The sequence below is a fragment of the Haematobia irritans genome, chromosome 1, assembly GCF_050003625.1.
Source record: "Haematobia irritans isolate KBUSLIRL chromosome 1, ASM5000362v1, whole genome shotgun sequence".
Classification (NCBI taxonomy): Eukaryota; Metazoa; Arthropoda; class Insecta; order Diptera; family Muscidae; genus Haematobia; species Haematobia irritans.
In genome coordinates this window covers 122,467,136-122,484,441 of record NC_134397.1, presented here as the reverse complement: position 1 = coordinate 122,484,441, position 17,306 = coordinate 122,467,136, and the positions used below count along the sequence as shown (strand labels likewise).

The following is a 17,306-nucleotide window of genomic DNA, read 5'->3' as shown; positions in this document are numbered from 1 at the left end:
GACCAGAAACCTACGAACAATAAGTACATGGACAGACAGACGTACAGACAGAAGACGAACACCAAAGGCTCGATTAACTTAGGTAGTGCTTCTTAGTCGATCGGTGTATATCTAATGGGGTCTAACATTTTTGGGCAGATCAACTTTTCCTACTGGAAATGGATCAACCCCAGGACCGGTACAGGGTTAGTCCCTGGTGTGTGTGTGTGTACCTGTTACAGTTTTGGTCCAAGCGTATGGAATGGACCGGTCACTTCAACATGGGTTTGTCATTGGCTGGAAAAATTTACACTTTAGGACACGACTTGGACACGTCCTGGAACAAATTAGTAGGACTACCCCATAGACAACTGCTCATGAAACAGTCTAGGACAAACTTTTAGGTCCCTGTTTCCATCCGTATCGCACCAGAAAGGAATATGTTGAACAATAAATAATTCTTGTGGTAAAAGTGTGGATTCAATAAGATTTTAATATCAAGTGAATATAAAAATCAATAAATTATATGACAATTAAAATATTGATAAACTGGAGCACTAGTACCAGTCCTGTAATGGGTCCATTAGTGGCAATATGCACTAATTTCCCGTTGGGTTATTATAACCTGACCAATATATGGTTTTGGGGTACAATCATGCTTTATTCCATATTAGTCGTAGTTTTCGACAGACCATCTCTGGTTGTAATACTGCAACCAAGTTTCGTAATTATTTATGTGTTAACAGATAAATCCACCACTTAAAACTATAATTGCATGTTGTAGTGTCTACAAATATTTCACAACCTGAATAATATATAGAAATAAAGTGAGACACTAAAATTCATTCATTTAGATTTGATCATTTGACATATTCGCAACTTCTGCAAGGAACAATAGCTTCTGCTAACTATGCTGATCCAATGGATAGTTGTCACCTACTATATGGGTAGTAAGTATTTTAATATCTATTATCTATAAGGGGTACACTTAAAATTTCACTGGTCCATTCCATAGATTTGATAAAATCTACCGAGGCAAGCGGCAATGAAGAAACCCACGTAAATGGCCAAAATGGTTGGTATATACCCACCACGAATGGGAGCTTTGAGTGGATGGATATGGCAGCGGTGGAGGAACATTTAATTACGCAACAAAACTATGGTCGTTTCGAATTATCTAAGGTTCCTGTTAACTTCTATCTGTACACGAGAATTAATCCCAGCGAGGCAACTAAAATTTCAACAGATGAAAATACAGTGATCAACTCCTATTTCGATCCGAACAAAGCAACTTATGTTATAATCCATGGCTTTGTCAACAGCTACAAGACAATTATAATCGAAAACATTAAATCCTCAGCTCTGAGAGCTTTAGACTGTAATGTAATAGTGGTTGATTGGGCTAGGGCCCGGTCTTTGGATTATATATCATCGTTTGTTGCTGTACCACGATCGGCAGAGAAGATTGCCGAACTCATTGATTTTTTACATGAGTCTTTTTCATTGTCCTTTCGAACATTGACTGTTGTGGGTCATAGTTTAGGGGCCCATGTCGCTGGCATTACGGGTAAATCGGTACAAACCGGAAAAATCCATAAAATTATTGGCTTAGATGCTGCCAAGACTTTATTTGACTACAAAAAACCAGAAGGTCGTCTAGCCGAAACCGATGGCGATTATGTTCAGGCCATACACACCGATGCTGGTTTAGCGACATTTGTGGAACCTCTGGGAAATGCTGATTTCTATGTAAATGGAGGCAGTAATCAACCATTTTGTCCACTTCCAGAATTCTTTGGGATTTGTTCTCATGCTCTTTCTACCATCTACTATGCTGAGGTATTAGGTCTCAATGATTTTGGAAGCATTCGATGTGATGATTATCACCATGCAGTGGATCAAAATTGTGGCTCTGTATTTTCCGGTGTTCGTATGGGTGCTCGAAATCCGGAGGATGAAGTTCCTGGAGTATTCTATGTTCCTGTTCGTTCGAAATATCCCTTTGGTATTCTTAATATGACTGCTATGAATGCTTCGTGAAAAAATATTTGATAACACTACGAGGGCGGCTACTCACAAATAAATTTAAAATACACTGAAAAACAGCTGAAGCAAAGATTTTGTCTTACTTTCAATTATTTAAGTATTGATTCCGAGAAAAAACGAGCGATGAGACACATTGAGGATACATTTAATATGAAAACAAGTACATACAGCCAAAAATTCGGCCGTTCCGAATCTGAACTACCTACCACCATGGAAGTCTAAAGTCGGGAGGATCCGACTTTATTATACCCTTCACCACTATGTAGACCAAAATTTTTGTTGCCATTTCAATTCTTTCAAATTTGTTGGAAGTTATATAAAGGTTTATATTCCCATATACAAAAATTTTTGACACAATTTTCTATAGAAATAAAATTTTGACAAAATTTTCTATAGAAATAAAATTTTGACAAAAGTTTCTATAGAAATAAAATTTGGACAACATTTTCTATAGGAATAACATTTTGACAATGTTTTCTATAAAAATAAAATTTTGGTAGATAATTTTTGGCTCGAGTGGCAACCATGGTTATGGGGCTATATATAATTATGGACCGATGTGGACCAATTTTTGCATGGTTGTTAGAGACTAACACCATGTACCAAATTTCAGCCGGATCGGATGAAATTTGCTTCTCTTAGAGGGTCTGCAAGCCAAATTTGGGGGTCCGTTTATATGGGGCTATACACCCTCAAAAAAAATCGCTTCTTTAACATATGTTCCAAACATATTTTGCAGGAAGCACATATATTATTGCATACTGCCGAAACATTAATATGTTTGTTTTATGTGAACATATTATATGTTTGGAAACATTTTGAGCCAAAAATATTATATGCTTGGAAGACTTTTTCCCAAACACGATTGTGCTCATTCCCTAACATACTCGTAATTTTCACTTCCACGAAATTTTTTAGTTATTGGCACCTTTCTCTGTAATACAAATAATGTTGAAGAAATTATTCACTTTTATAAATTTTTTAAATTTTACCTTTCGCCTGCACGGAGAATCGAACCGAGGACCATACAGTTTGTAAGCCAACACACTATCCACTGGGCTACGTAGCTGTTATAGTCACCAGTAGATAATTATCGTTTTAAGTTACATTTATATAGCATAGTTTGCAGCGCCCACGAGCCTATGCAAACATAACATTATTTAACAGAAACATACATTTGTTTGCCACGTGGAGCAGTGGTTAGCATGCCTGCCTTGCATGCAAAGGGTCGTGGGTTCAATCCCTGCTCCGACCGAACATTTTTTTTTGTTTTTTTTTTGTTTAATTTAACATTTATATTTATACTATATTATTTTTTTTTTTAATGAAACTTCGAAATGTGAGTTATTAAAGATTTATAGTCAGTAACAGTGCTTGATATAAACGAAATTGACTGATTTTTGGATAAAATATTATTTTTTATTGCAAAAATAACAATCTTGTAATAAACTGTTTTTGTACAAAACTTTAAAATTTGGAAGGAATTCAAAAACTAACAAAAGAAGAACGTGGAGTCGAGTATAAACATACATACATAATTTTATAATATAAACATAAATTTATTTAGGAGTGAACAGTTTTTTTACTAGCATTTAACACCATTGCTCTAAAATTCCTTTTATTTTTCTTTAATAATTCATTTTAAAGAAAATAAACTTTTTAAATTGTTTTAGCTGTAAAACTCGAACTTAATGCCCGCTTTTATATTTGATGGTGTCCGTCAACTCCTCGTGGACTACTTTTTAATAAAGAGGAACTAAAGTTTGTTTTTTTACATTTTACTGTGTAATTTTTCACTATTTCCTCCTTATTTCATTTTACTGTCCCAACTCTAAAAAGAGTATAGTACCCTTTCGTTATTTTTATGAAGACCCCTGATTTCTTTTAACGAACCAAGAAAAAAATTGTGCCCATAATGCCAAAATGATAAACAAAACACATGTCCACACATACATAAAATGCTGCTCTCAAGGCGAAAACATAAGCTGTTTGTTTTTCAAATGTCTATTCTCTTGGTTCAGAATGTATATTCTCTTTATTCAAATTAAATAATATTTAGACTTAAACATATCAAATTTTTGGCCTTATCATAAAACAGTTTTCCGAAACAACATACAAGCGGTTTCAGAGAAATTGTTCTCTTTTGACTCTTTTGCTGTGTTATATTGATATCTTTCGTCAACTCTCCCGGTTTCCATCTCTATTTCTCTCTATACTCTCTCTGTCGCTTTGAATAAAATATCACAACATATGTATGTTTAGTCGAAATTTGTAAATTTATATATGTTTGCATTCACACATATGATTTTTTTGAAACATTCATGCCCCAAACATAATATTTTCTAACATATTAACATAGATGTCCCAAACATTTAGTGTTAGTTTAGGAACATTACATGTTCGCACTTAAATATATTGTGGTTTAAAATCGTGCCCGAAACACATTTTGTTTATATCGGAACATATGAAAAACATATTTTTCTAACAGTGTACGTAAAAGTGGACCGATATGACCCATTTGCAATACCGTCCGACCTACATCAATAACATATAGTTTGTTTCGTTCGGAAGTTAGCGTGATTTCAACAGACGGACGGACGGACATGCTCAGATCGACTCAGAATTTCACCAAGACCCAGAATATTTCGATGTGTTACAAACGGAATGACAAAGTTAATATACCCCCCATCCTATGGTGGAGGGTATAAAAACATAGGAAATATAAAGCTATCGCCATTTTAATGCAATTCTATAGAAAAGCATTTTCGATTTATCTGGCGATACATATGTATTGGAGATATAGGACAATTTGAGCAATTTTTGCTACTTAGCAGTGAACCATGCCTAACTAGGTCCATATCGGTCTATAGTTATATATAGCCCTCAGATAAATCGATACCCAATCACACAAAAATTGGTCCATATCAAGTTCATAATTGTATATAGCCCCCATATAAGCGACCCCCCCCTTTTTCAATTCTACCTCTCTACGTACCGTGCGAAAGTCCATATCGATTCTTAATTATTTGTAGACTTACCTATATATACCTTTTTTGTCTAATATATAACATGTTACCACGTATGGACTAACCCACAATTTAGAAAACGATGTTAAGAAGTTTTAAGATACCACAACCCAAGTAATTCGATTGTGGATGACAGTCTTTCGTAGAAGTTTCTACGCAATCTATGGTGGAGGGTACATAAGATACTTGTGTTTATATCACACTGGTCATTAGATTTTCAGTGCATTGAGATATTGATTTGAGTCGATGCAAACATAAACAATTGTCCGTCTGTGGTAGCTTCTGAACAATACAATATACAAGTATTGGATGTTGCAAATTGATTTAGGTATAGCCCCACATAAATCAATCCCCTTATTTGACCTATTTGTTTTGTATGTTTATCCAATTCGTGAAATTTGTAACGAACCGTGTCTACTACTACATTGGTTTTACATCCACATAAATTTATTTTCATATATTATTTCTTGGTTGTCCTAAAGTTGGAATTTTTTAATACCTAAGGGTTTAGCATGGGGTACCACCTAGTCGTCTACAGCCGACATTACTATCTATTTGTAGTAAGTTTTAATTCACCTTCAAACTGTAGCAATATTAACCAGCCCTTTCATTATACATGAGATAAGAATATAATTATGAGTAATTGTTGCAAATGACCTAGAACGATTAACAAATATAAAGGTTAATAAATTCATAAAAGAGCATTAGCCTGCAGTGTCTTAACTAACATACTACAACACCTATGACACATATTTAATTTATACGTATACGAAATTCGTTGATAAAGACATGCTGGCGCCTTCGTAATAATAATCAATGATAAGTTTTATTGCTGTTATTGTGTTAATGCTGGTTTTATCTAAATTACATAAATTTTCTTCATTGTTATCACATCAGAAATGTACATGAAAATCACTTAGAGTAATGAAATTTTTATCAATTACTGACCCCTAAATGTAATAATAAATCAACATGGAAGGGGAGGGTGGTGGTATTAATTTTGTATGAAAAAAAAAACAATAATATGCACCGAATACTATAAAAGATATTAAAATATATAATAACTTGCTTTGAGGAAAGCTCTTCGGTACGGATTATATGGTAATATAAAGAACTAGTCGCTAGTCCACTTCCCTCCGCCTTTTGTTCAAAAATATTGAATCTGCTTCGAAGTAAATTTCTAAGGAATAATTTGCGTAATCTACGTCATATCCTTCACAGAGTATTTCGAAGAACTCGGGTAGAACATATCTTTAAGAGAGAGTTCATTTAACTATGGCAGAGTTTGATGTATTGTGTATTTAATTCGGAATTGAATTCGGAAATTCGAAGTAAAATTGTTCTGACAATGCATTACCCAATTTTTATCGCTGGATGATCTTCAATTAAAATTTATTATACCCTCCACCATATTAATTCTGTCATTCCGTTTTTAACACATCGAAATATTGGTAAAGTATATATATTCTGGGTCGTGGTGAAATTCTGCGTTGAGCTAGCGATGTCCGTCCATCCGTCTGTCTGTTGAAATCACGCTAATTTCCGAACGAAACAAGGTATGGACTTGAAACTTGGAACAAGTAGTGGTTATTAATGTTAGTCGGATAGTATTGCAAATGGGCTATAACGGATCACTTTTACATATACCATCCATATAAACCGACCCAAGATTCGGCTTACGGAGCCTCTTAGAGCAACGAATTGAATAAAAATTTGGTACGTGGTGTTAGTATACGGTCTCCAAATAAACCGATCCCCAGATTTGCACTCCGGAGCTTCTTGGAGGAACAAACTGCTTCCGATCAGATTGAAATTTGGTTCATGGTGTGAGTATATGGTCTCTAACCACCATGCAAAAATTTATTCATATCGGTCCATAATTATATATAGCCCTCAAATTTCTTATGATTCGGTGGAAACGTGGTACATTGTGCTAGTATATGGCCGCTAACAACCATGCCAAACGTTGTCCATATCGGTCTTTAGTTATATATAGCCCCCAGATAAACCGATCCCCATTCCATATCGGTTCATAATTGTATATAGCCGCCATATATAGAGCGACCCCCCAATTTCAATTCTGGATCTCTAATTACCGCGCAAAAACTTCAAATTGGTACGTAATTATTGGTAGACGTCCCTATATATACTGGTCAAGAACTGAATTATACACGTATTTAATCTGCTTCTTTTATCTAATATATACCACGTATGGACTAACTTACAATTTAGAAGGCGAAGTTTTAAGATACCTTGCCATCGGTACATATTACCACAACCCACTTAATTCGATTGTGGATGACAGTCTTTAGTAAAAGTTTCTACGCAATCCATGGTAGAGGGTACATAAGCTTCGGCCTGGCCGAGGGTGTATTTGTATTATTTGACTTACGGCCAATTTCATATAGCTTCGTTAGTATTTAACTGGCAGTTAACAGAAAGAAAAATTTAAATATTTTCTCTCCGGTTAACTTTAACTGAAAAATGTTCAGCAGTTAAGGTACTAACTGGCGTATGTAATATTTAGGCATGACATAGTACGATTTAAAAGTTCGTTAGCTATCTTAGCACTAACAGAGCTTCATGAAAATGGATTCGGAAGTGGTGCAAAAATAGCGCAGAAGCGATGAATTTAACATGGGCTTGTCATAGGACGGAAGTCCTCCATTTCAACAGCCTGTGCACTGAATTTGCATCACGTCTTTAGGTGTGATCCGAATTCAATGATTTGAATGTAAATTGAAAATCCTGTGATATTTTGTCAAATAAATAATTTTTGTATTTTTTTTATAATTTTTAATGGATTCTAACGCTTGTCTGAAATGTTTGACCTCAAATATTTTCAAAAATGCACAATTTTTTCAGATTGGATTTAGCAGTTTTTCTACAAAATTTAAATAATTTGTACCATTTTATGAATTCTTAAACTGTTTTTAACCAATTTGAAACAAAAAAGCTAAAATTACCCATTAAAAATATGAAAAAAGCATGTTATAAAACATTGAATGAAAAGAACGTCCTGCGTAGTTAAAATAAAGAACATCATTGGGAGTACATCTTCTGGAAGTGCTTTTAAATTTGTGCCTTTGGAAGAACTTCCAAATTTTTTGCTGGGATGTAATGTAGAACATATTTTCCGAATTTTTGGAATATATGTAAAACAGTTTGGTGTTCGGTCGGGGATTGAACCCACGACGCGTTGCTTGCAAGGTGGACATGCTAACCGTTGTTCCACGTGGCCAACAAATATATGTTTCTGTTAAATAATGTTTTGTTTGTATCGGCTCGTGGGCGCCTCAAACTATGCTATATAAATATAACTTATAACGATAATTGTCTATAGATGACAATAACAGCTACATAGCCGAATATTATGATACTATGCCTACACAGATTAGTAACATTGTTTTTGTAGCGGCACTGTGAAGTTGAAAAGCCGTCTTTTGTGTCGCAGAATTTCCTTCAATTATAAGACTCTTAATGATTTGCAGAAGTTTGTCTTTGAACTTACATTAATTTATTACGTTTTTATTTCCTTTTCAAGTAAACTCTTCTGTTTACTTTAAACGAAAAAAATGAAAAAAAAAAAAATAAATTTATGCTCGGCTCTATAAATGGATCCAAAATTGGAGCCATCGTGGTGCAATGGTTAGCATGCCCGCCTTGCATACACAAGGTCGTGAGTTCTATTCCTGCTTCGACCGAACACCAAAAATAAGTTTTTCAGCGGTGGATTATCCCACCTCAGTAATGCTAAGGGTTTCAAAGCTTCTCTAAGTGGTTTCACTGCAATGTGGAATGCCGTTCGAACTCGGCTATAAAAAGGAGGTTCCTTGTCATTGAGCTTAACATGGAATCGGGCAGCACTCAGTGATAAGAGAGAAGTACACCAATGTGGTATCACAATGGACTGAATAGTCTAAGTGAGCCTAATACATCGGGCTGCCACCTAACCTACCCTAAATGTGGCTATACCAAAACATGTACCGTTTCACACCATTTTCACCATTCTATGGTGGTGGCACATCTATTAGTGGTCCTAAAATACCTACATATTTTCAATTTCAGGAAAATATGATAAAAGTTTCGCTTTATAGAAGCCCAAGAAGTCAAATCCTCCCAATTTGAGGTCTATATGAGGTTATACCAAACCATACACACCATATTTGGCATATCTATTTGCAACCTTAAATTACCTCTAAATTTCCAATTTATCAAGAAATCCAAGTCGGTTTATATGGGACCTTGACCTATATAACCCATCTTCGAACTTGATCCGCCAGCAGAAAAATCACGAATATGTGCCACATATCGTCATTATTGAAGGCTGCAGCGTAATTACAAGAGACAGACGGACATGGTTATATCGTCTTACACTAAAAAAACAGTAGACCTATCAGAAAGAAATATTATGCTTAATTTTAGAAAATTTAGATTGTTCCTAGAAAATTTTAACTAAACACACAAAAAAAGTTTTTTCTGATTCAATCACGAAATTAATTGATCCAATTAATTTTTTAATTGAAATGTCTTCAATCACAGAAATGATAGTATCAATTAAAAAATTAATTGAGAGTCTATTAAAAAATTAATTGATCCAATTAAATATTTAATTGATACTACCAATTTGTTTGATTGATTTTTATTTCAATTAAAAAATTTGTTAAATCAATTAAATTTTTAATTGAATATTTTTTAAAACTCAATTAAGATTTTAACTGGAAAATCTTTCGTGAATTTTTTTTTGTGAATAGTGTTACAAACACTGATATCGCGCCGATATCACAAAAATAAGTACATACTTTTCGACAAATTCAAGAAAACTTATTAGAAATAATTAAAAATTGTTCAAAATAAAATTAGTGTCATATTTATAAAGTTCAAGATGGCCGCATCTGTAGTAAAATTTACAAATTTAAAAAAGTAATGAACTATTTTGTGAAAATTGCGAATTTAATAAATCTTTATGCTTCATATGTGTATAATTTTTCCAGGATTTAGTTCATTTAACTAAGTTACGCAATAAATTATTGGAATAAAGAAAACTTTCTCCAAATATACCAATTTCATGAACTAAAATAAAGTTAAACTGGCTTTAATGAAATAGAGGGTTCACATTTTTCTGAGTGTAGATGTAGAAAACTAACAGAATTTGAATTTAAAACACATAGGACCGGAAGTAAGGAATCTAAAATTTCACGAAGCTATCTCTGTTTTGCTCTGCTATAATATTCCCCACTCCCTTTTTTTGACCTACAAAAAAGAAGTCAATAGGTTTGCAATATTAGAATGAACTATATTTTACTCTACATCCATATTAAGCTTTTCCATAGGGAGCATTGCTATTGACTGGCACATAGAAGTAGCCACTGGTACCATAGTTCGAGGGAGAACCCATACGCACGGAGCTGTAGGTAGACCCACAATCGTTACCAACTGCAGCGGAATAGGTGCCACACTTCATGGAAGGGAAGTCGTTCTTGCGGACAGCTTCAGCGTAGTAGATATAGGAACGGCTATGGGCACAGGAACCGGTTAGATCAATACCACATCCAGGTTGAGTCTTACCACCATTGGGATAGAAAGCACCCTTGCCAATGGGTTCCAAGAAGCCCAAAGTACCACCATTAGTTTGTATGGATTCCACGTAGTTGGCGTCAGTGGTGCACAAACGTTTGGCACATTCCGAGTAGGAGAACAAGGGCAAAGCGGGATCCAAACCATAGATGGTGTGGATCTTACCTTTCTTTACCAACTTACCGGCATAACCAGAGACATGAGCACCCAAGCTGTGACCAATAAGGGCAAGGTTAGAGAAGGACATGCCACCTTTTTCATTAAGGAAATCGATAAAGTTGGCTACCAACTGGCCAACACTGGGTACATCATTACGGGCACTGTTGTAATTGAGGGTTTCAGCACTGGAACTCCAATCCACACAGAAGACATTGTAGCTACCAGAGGCCAATAGGGCAGAACGCACTTCAATATTCACATCCGATTGGTAATTGTTTTGCCAGCCATGGATAACAAAACGGGTAGGAAGATTCTTATTGAAGTTGGAGGAGGACAAGGCGGTGGCATCGTTGACAGTGATTTGTTTGGGAGAAGTGGGGTTCGAATTGGTGTACAAATAGAATTTCACTTGAACGGCACGAGGTTCAATGGAGACTGTATCCAGATCATATTGCTGGCGGCTCATCCATTTGAAGGTTCCATCGATTTGTGGAACCATCCAACCCTTGTCGGATGACAAATTTATACTGGTTCCGGCAAGAGCTGCAAAAATGTAAAGGTCAATAAATATAAATGCGAATATTCCATTATTTTACCCCCAGCAACTAAGGCACAGAGTAATGCAATTGTCAACTTCATTTTGACTACAGATTTGGCCTAAAGTCATGGGCTTATATTGATTTGCCTTGGAGCATACGTGGTCAGCGATAATCGGAACTCTTTATCAGTAGTGAATATTTGTTTTTTGACCACTTTATGTTATTTTCTGGTCTAACTCTTCTTCGTCACCCATGGGGTTAGTACTTGAATTAATCAAAGTGAAACAAAATAATTTGGGATTTTATCATTTCGATCGAAGACTTCTTCAACTTTAAAGTGAAGAGCCAAGATACTGAGTCTTTTGTTATCATTCTGACAAAAAATAATACCAATATGGCAGACTAAAAATAAACGAATTAAATTGTTGACAAACATTTGTCAAATCTATTATCTTTTTAATTATGTTGGTATTTTTCCCAGGTATATTCCATGATTTTCACACAGAGAAAAAACTGTAAATTGGCAAGTTTTGACAAATTTATTATCAATTTGCAATTATCAATTTGCAATTCAATTATCTAGGATCGTAAAGAATGATCATGTAGTGAAAACTCACTTTTTTATATCTTGTCAAGGAGTAGACATTTTGATTTGATTGGCGAGTAGAGATGTGTACGTGACACGAAATTGTTGTGACTCACGAACATTTTCGTGAGTCACGCTGATGGCAATGGCGTGAGTGTGCGTGATTGACAAACCAAATGTCGTGCGTGAGTGTGCGAGAGTAGGATTTTTCCGTCGTGAGTGTGCGTGAGTAATATAGTACTCACGGGCACACCTCTATTGGAGAGGACGACAGACAGAATTTTAAGCTTTTTTTGTAAAATAACGAATGGTCACATTTTAGCCAAGTTAAATATTTTGTGTAGGTATTTGTGGTGATTTTTGAACTAAAACCAAAAAATAAACTTAAGCAAATTAAAATATTAAAAATTTTTTAAAGTTTTGGGATTTTTCTACCCACAAAGGACAATTTACAAAGGACCCAAAAAAGTATATCCTCTATCTTGTTCTCACACGATTTTTTAGGTTGACTATAGAGCAGAGATTTGGCCGTCACCGACTAGTTTTTGACAGTCGAAGCCGCCGCCGAATTTGTCGACTCATCTCGACTCAAAATTAGCCGCCAATTAATCAAAAATATTAATTTAAATCAGAAAAAAACTATTAATAAATGTTGTATTGTTTTGTCAAAATGCTTAACTTTCCACCCAAAATCCGTCAGTATCAAGTTGCTATAATAATTTTGCAAAAATTTAGCTCAACAAATTTGAATGAAATGTAAATGTTATTGGTTGTACAACTAATCTCATTACCATTCGGATAACTTCAAATTGATTTTATAATGGATAATTGTCCGCCACCGAATAGACAAATTTATATCGGCTTAGCCGTCAAGCCGCCGCCCCCGGAGGCAAAAAATTAATGCCATCCGCCGCCGACAAAAATGGGTCGGCTTCATTCTCTGCTATAGAGTATATTGAAAAAAATTAAAAGTTTGCTTTGTTTGATTAGAAATATTTTAAAAATACTTTACTTTTGGGGTATATTTTTGGTAAAAACCCCAAGTTGTTGTTATGTATTGCGTTTTATATTAATTTTACGAGGTTTGAGTTTACCACATTTGCCTTTTTGGCCATCTTAGTGGAACTTTGAGTACTTAAAAAAATGTATCTATGAATTTGATTTCCTGTTTTGAAATCAAATTAAATGTAAAGTATGTGATTTTTCGATACCGGGTCGCGGAGAGGCAACATTTGCTTGCCCGACTTTTTGAAAATTTTAAGTTTTTCTTGAAATTCGTTGAGAATATGGTGCTCTCTAAATGGTACCCAGCAAAAAAATTGGAAATCTTCCAAAGGCACAACTTTAAAAGCACTTCCAGAAGATGCACTCTCAATGATGTTCTTTATTTTAAATACCCAGGAAGTTTTTTCAATTCAATTTTTTATAACTTGGGTTTTTCATACTTTTAATGGGTATGAAAATTTTTTATAACTTGGTTTTTTCATACGTTTAATGGGTAATTTTAACTTTTTTTTGTTTCAAATAGGTTAAAAACAGAGTAAGAATTCATAAAATGGTACAAATCATTTAAAATTTGTCGAAAAAATTCTAAATCCAATCTATAAAAATTGTGAATTTTTGAAAATATTTGAGGGCAAACGTTTCCGACAAGCGTTAGAATCCATTCAATATTATAAAAAATTATAAAAATTATTTATTTGACAAAATATCACAGAATTTTTTAATTTACATCCACAACATTGAATTCGGATCACACCTAAACAAGTAATGCAAATCGAGGACTTACGTCCTATGACAAGCCCATGTTAAATGTTAAATTCATCGAAGTGGTTCACACTTCCCGATCCAAAAAGAACAATTTCCCTACTTTTTTGGTGGCGCTTTTTTGCTGGGTGTAAAATAGTCATTTGATTGATCAATCATTCTAAGACACGGAGAAATTTGAAGGGGCATTAATATTAGAAAGTATCAATGTGGCATTCCTTAGAAATAATATTGCGGAGAAATATATCCACAATTGTTCATGTTTTGGTATTTTTCTTGTATGAATCCCACACCAGAAAATATTTAGAAATCTTTTGCTTGAAACAATGTTAATGTCACATTCGAGATGAATATGTTAAATTCACAAACCTTTTAAGTTGTCAAATTGCATGTTGTACAACTTAAAGATTCTCTTTTACATGAAATCAGTATTGCGGCAGTACAAAGGTTTGATCCTTGCCCCAGGACATTTTATTTTATTACGTTTTCGCCACATTGTCATAAACATTATTATAGCGCGTGTCTTGTGTACATCATCTAGGAATACCCTGCCCATAGTGGTCCATTTTATGCTGGCAATTTTTGTGTGTCACTTTAGAGAAAAGAGAACTTCCAGGAAGGTACATTTATGGCCATAAGAAATAATATAATCAGTGTCACATCCAGGTGTTCCATAAATAGAATTGCCTGTGGTGGTCGGCACTACATAGAAGTAGTGAGAGAAAATGTAAAACATTTTGTTATTTTAAATCAATTCGTTTTTTTTTAACCAGGCGTTAAGCAAAAGTTTTATTGAATAAAACACCACTATGAAGCAAAATAATCCCACACAATATTTACTATACGAGAATACAAAATTAAACAATACATAGAGTTTACATGCAGTTATAAATACTCTCACGAACGAAATTCTGCACAACAAAATCCCCTTTGTTAGACAATAATTTCAATAAGACCATCAAAAACCGGACTTATAATAAGCGTTGTCCATAATATTTTTACATCCTCCACTAACTATAGGTCTGTTCGCGTACTTTTCCAGTAAAAACTAGCAAAAGTGTAAGAATGTATTTTACTCTGCTTAAAATGGCTGAAAAGTACTCAAGCGGCACCCAGTAGCTATTTGCACATTCAAATTTTTGAACATCTAAAATATTAAAAACAACAGTTAAAAACAAGTAAGGAAAGTCTAAAGTCGGGCGGGGCCCTGCACCACTTTGTAGATCTAAATTTTCGATACTATATCACATCCGTCAAATGTATGTATTTGTCCCAAATACATACATTTAAATATCACTCGATCTGGACAGAATTTGAAAGACTTCTACAAAATCTATAGACTCAAAATTTAATTCGGCTAATGCACTAGGGTGGAACACAATGTTAGTAGAAAACAAGTAAGGAAAGTCTAAAGTCGAGCGGGGCCGACTATATTATACCCTGCACCACTTTGTAGATCTAAATTTTCGATACCATATCACATCCGTCAAATGTGTTGGGTGCTATATTTATATATAGAGGTTTGTCCCAAATACATACATTTAAATATCACTCGATTTGGACAGAATTTGACAGATTTTTACAAAATCTATAGACTCAAAATTTAAGTTGGCTAATGCACTAGGGTGGAACACAATTTTAGTAAAAAAATATGGGAAACATTTAAATCTGAAGCAATTTTAAGGAAACTTCGCAAAAGTTTATTTATGATTTATCGCTCAATATATATGTATTAGAATTTTAGGAAAATTACAGTCATTTTTACAACTTTTCGACTAAACAGTGGCGATTTTACAAGGAATATGTTGGTATTTTGACCATTTTTGTCGAAATCAGAAAAACGTATATATGGGAGCTATATCTAAATCTGAACCAATTTCAATCAAATTGTGCACACTTGACTATACTACTAATTGTACTCCTAGTGCAAAATTTCAACCAAATTCGGCCAAAAATCTGGCTTCTGGGGCCATATAAGTCCATATCGGGCGAAAGATATATATGGGAGCTATATCTAAACCTGAACCGATTTCAATCAAATTTTGCACACTTAACTATACGACTAAGTATTATGTTTGTACAAATCGGTATAAAACTCTGGCTGCTGGGTCCATATTAGTGCATAGCGGACGAAATATATATATATGGGAGCTATATCTAAATCTGAACCGATTTCTTTCAAAATCAATAGGGTTCTATTCTGACCGAAATTAGGAACATGTGCCAAATTTGAAGGCGATTGGACTTAAATTGCGACCTAGACTTTGATCACAAAAATGTGTTCACAGACAGACGGACGGACGGACGGAAGGACAGACGGACATGGTTATATCGACTCAGGGACCCATCCTGAGCATTATTGCCAAAGACACCATGTTTATATCTCGTCTCCTTCTGGATGTTGCAAACATATGCACTAACTTATAATACCCAGTTCCACAGTGTGGCGCAGGGTATAAAAACTGTTTTTTAACTTCCAGTTGTAGTTGCGGAACATGTACATTGTACTGGTTCTTTTTATACCCTCCACCATAGGATGTGGGGTATATTAACTTTGTCATTCCGTTTGTAACACATCGAAATATTGATCTAAGATCCCATAAAGTATATATATTCTGGGTCGTGGTGAAATTCTGAGTCGATCTGAGCATGTCCGTCCGTCCGTCTGTTGAAATCACGCTAACTTCCGAACGAAATAAGCTATCGACTTGAAACTTGCCACAAGTAGTTGTTATTGATGTAGGTCGGATGGTATTGCAAATGGGCCATATCCGTCCACTTTTACCCCCAAATTTGGCTTGCGAGGCCTCTAAGAGAAGCAAATTTCATCCGATCTTGCTGAAATTTGGTACATGGTGTTAGTATATGGTCTCTAACAACCGTGCAAAAATTGGTCCATATCGGTCCATAATTATATATAGCCCCCATATAAACCGATCCCCCGATTTGGATTGCGGAGCCTCTAAGAGAAGCAAATTTCATCCGATCCGACTGAAATTTGGTACATGGTGTTGGTATATGTTCTCTAATGACCATGCAAGAATTGGTCCATAATTATATATACCCCCATATAAATCGATCCCCAGATTTTCGGTCTATAGTTATATATAGGCGATCCCCAATCACACAAAAATTGGTCCTTATCGGTTCATAATCATGGTTGCCACTCGAGCCAAAAATAGTCTACCAAAATTTTATTTTTATAGAAATCATTGTCAAAATGTTATTTCTATAGAAAATTTTGTCAAAATTTTATTTCTATAGAAAATGTTGTCAAAATTTTATTTCTATAGAACATTTTGTCAAAATTTTATTTCTATAGAAAATTTTGTCAGAATTTTATTTCTATAAAAAAATTTATTCAAATTTTATTTCTATAGCAATTTTTTTCCTAATTTTACTTCTATAGAAAATGTTGTCAAAATTTTATTTTGTCAAAATTTTATTTCTATAGAAACTTTAAACTTAATTATATACGTATTTAATCGGCCTTTTTTAGTTTAATATATACCACGTATGGACTATATGGTATATATTACGGTGTTAGAAAGTTTTAAGATACCTTGCCATCGGCAAGTGTTACCGCAACCCAAGTAATTCGATTGTGGATGACAGTCTTCAGTAGAA

At 34.5% G+C, this 17,306-nt stretch overlaps 2 protein-coding genes across 2 annotated transcripts; one reads left to right on the top strand and one right to left on the bottom strand.

Moving 5' to 3' along the window:
* The first annotated feature begins 807 nt into the window (after positions 1-807).
* Positions 808-2,095, top strand: LOC142221764 (phospholipase A1-like). Its single transcript, XM_075291559.1, has 2 exons — positions 808-929; positions 995-2,095. The coding sequence occupies exons 1-2, from the start codon at positions 890-892 to the stop codon at positions 2,017-2,019; spliced, it is 1,065 nt and encodes a 354-aa protein (XP_075147674.1). The 5' UTR covers positions 808-889; the 3' UTR covers positions 2,020-2,095.
* Positions 2,096-10,325: 8,230 nt separating this feature from the next.
* On the bottom strand, positions 10,326-11,319 carry LOC142241753 (phospholipase A1 VesT1.02-like). Its single transcript, XM_075313572.1, has one exon. It carries the CDS (start codon positions 11,284-11,286, stop codon positions 10,369-10,371), a length of 918 nt encoding a protein of 305 aa, XP_075169687.1. The 5' UTR covers positions 11,287-11,319; the 3' UTR covers positions 10,326-10,368.
* Between the last annotated feature and the right edge of the window lie 5,987 nt (positions 11,320-17,306).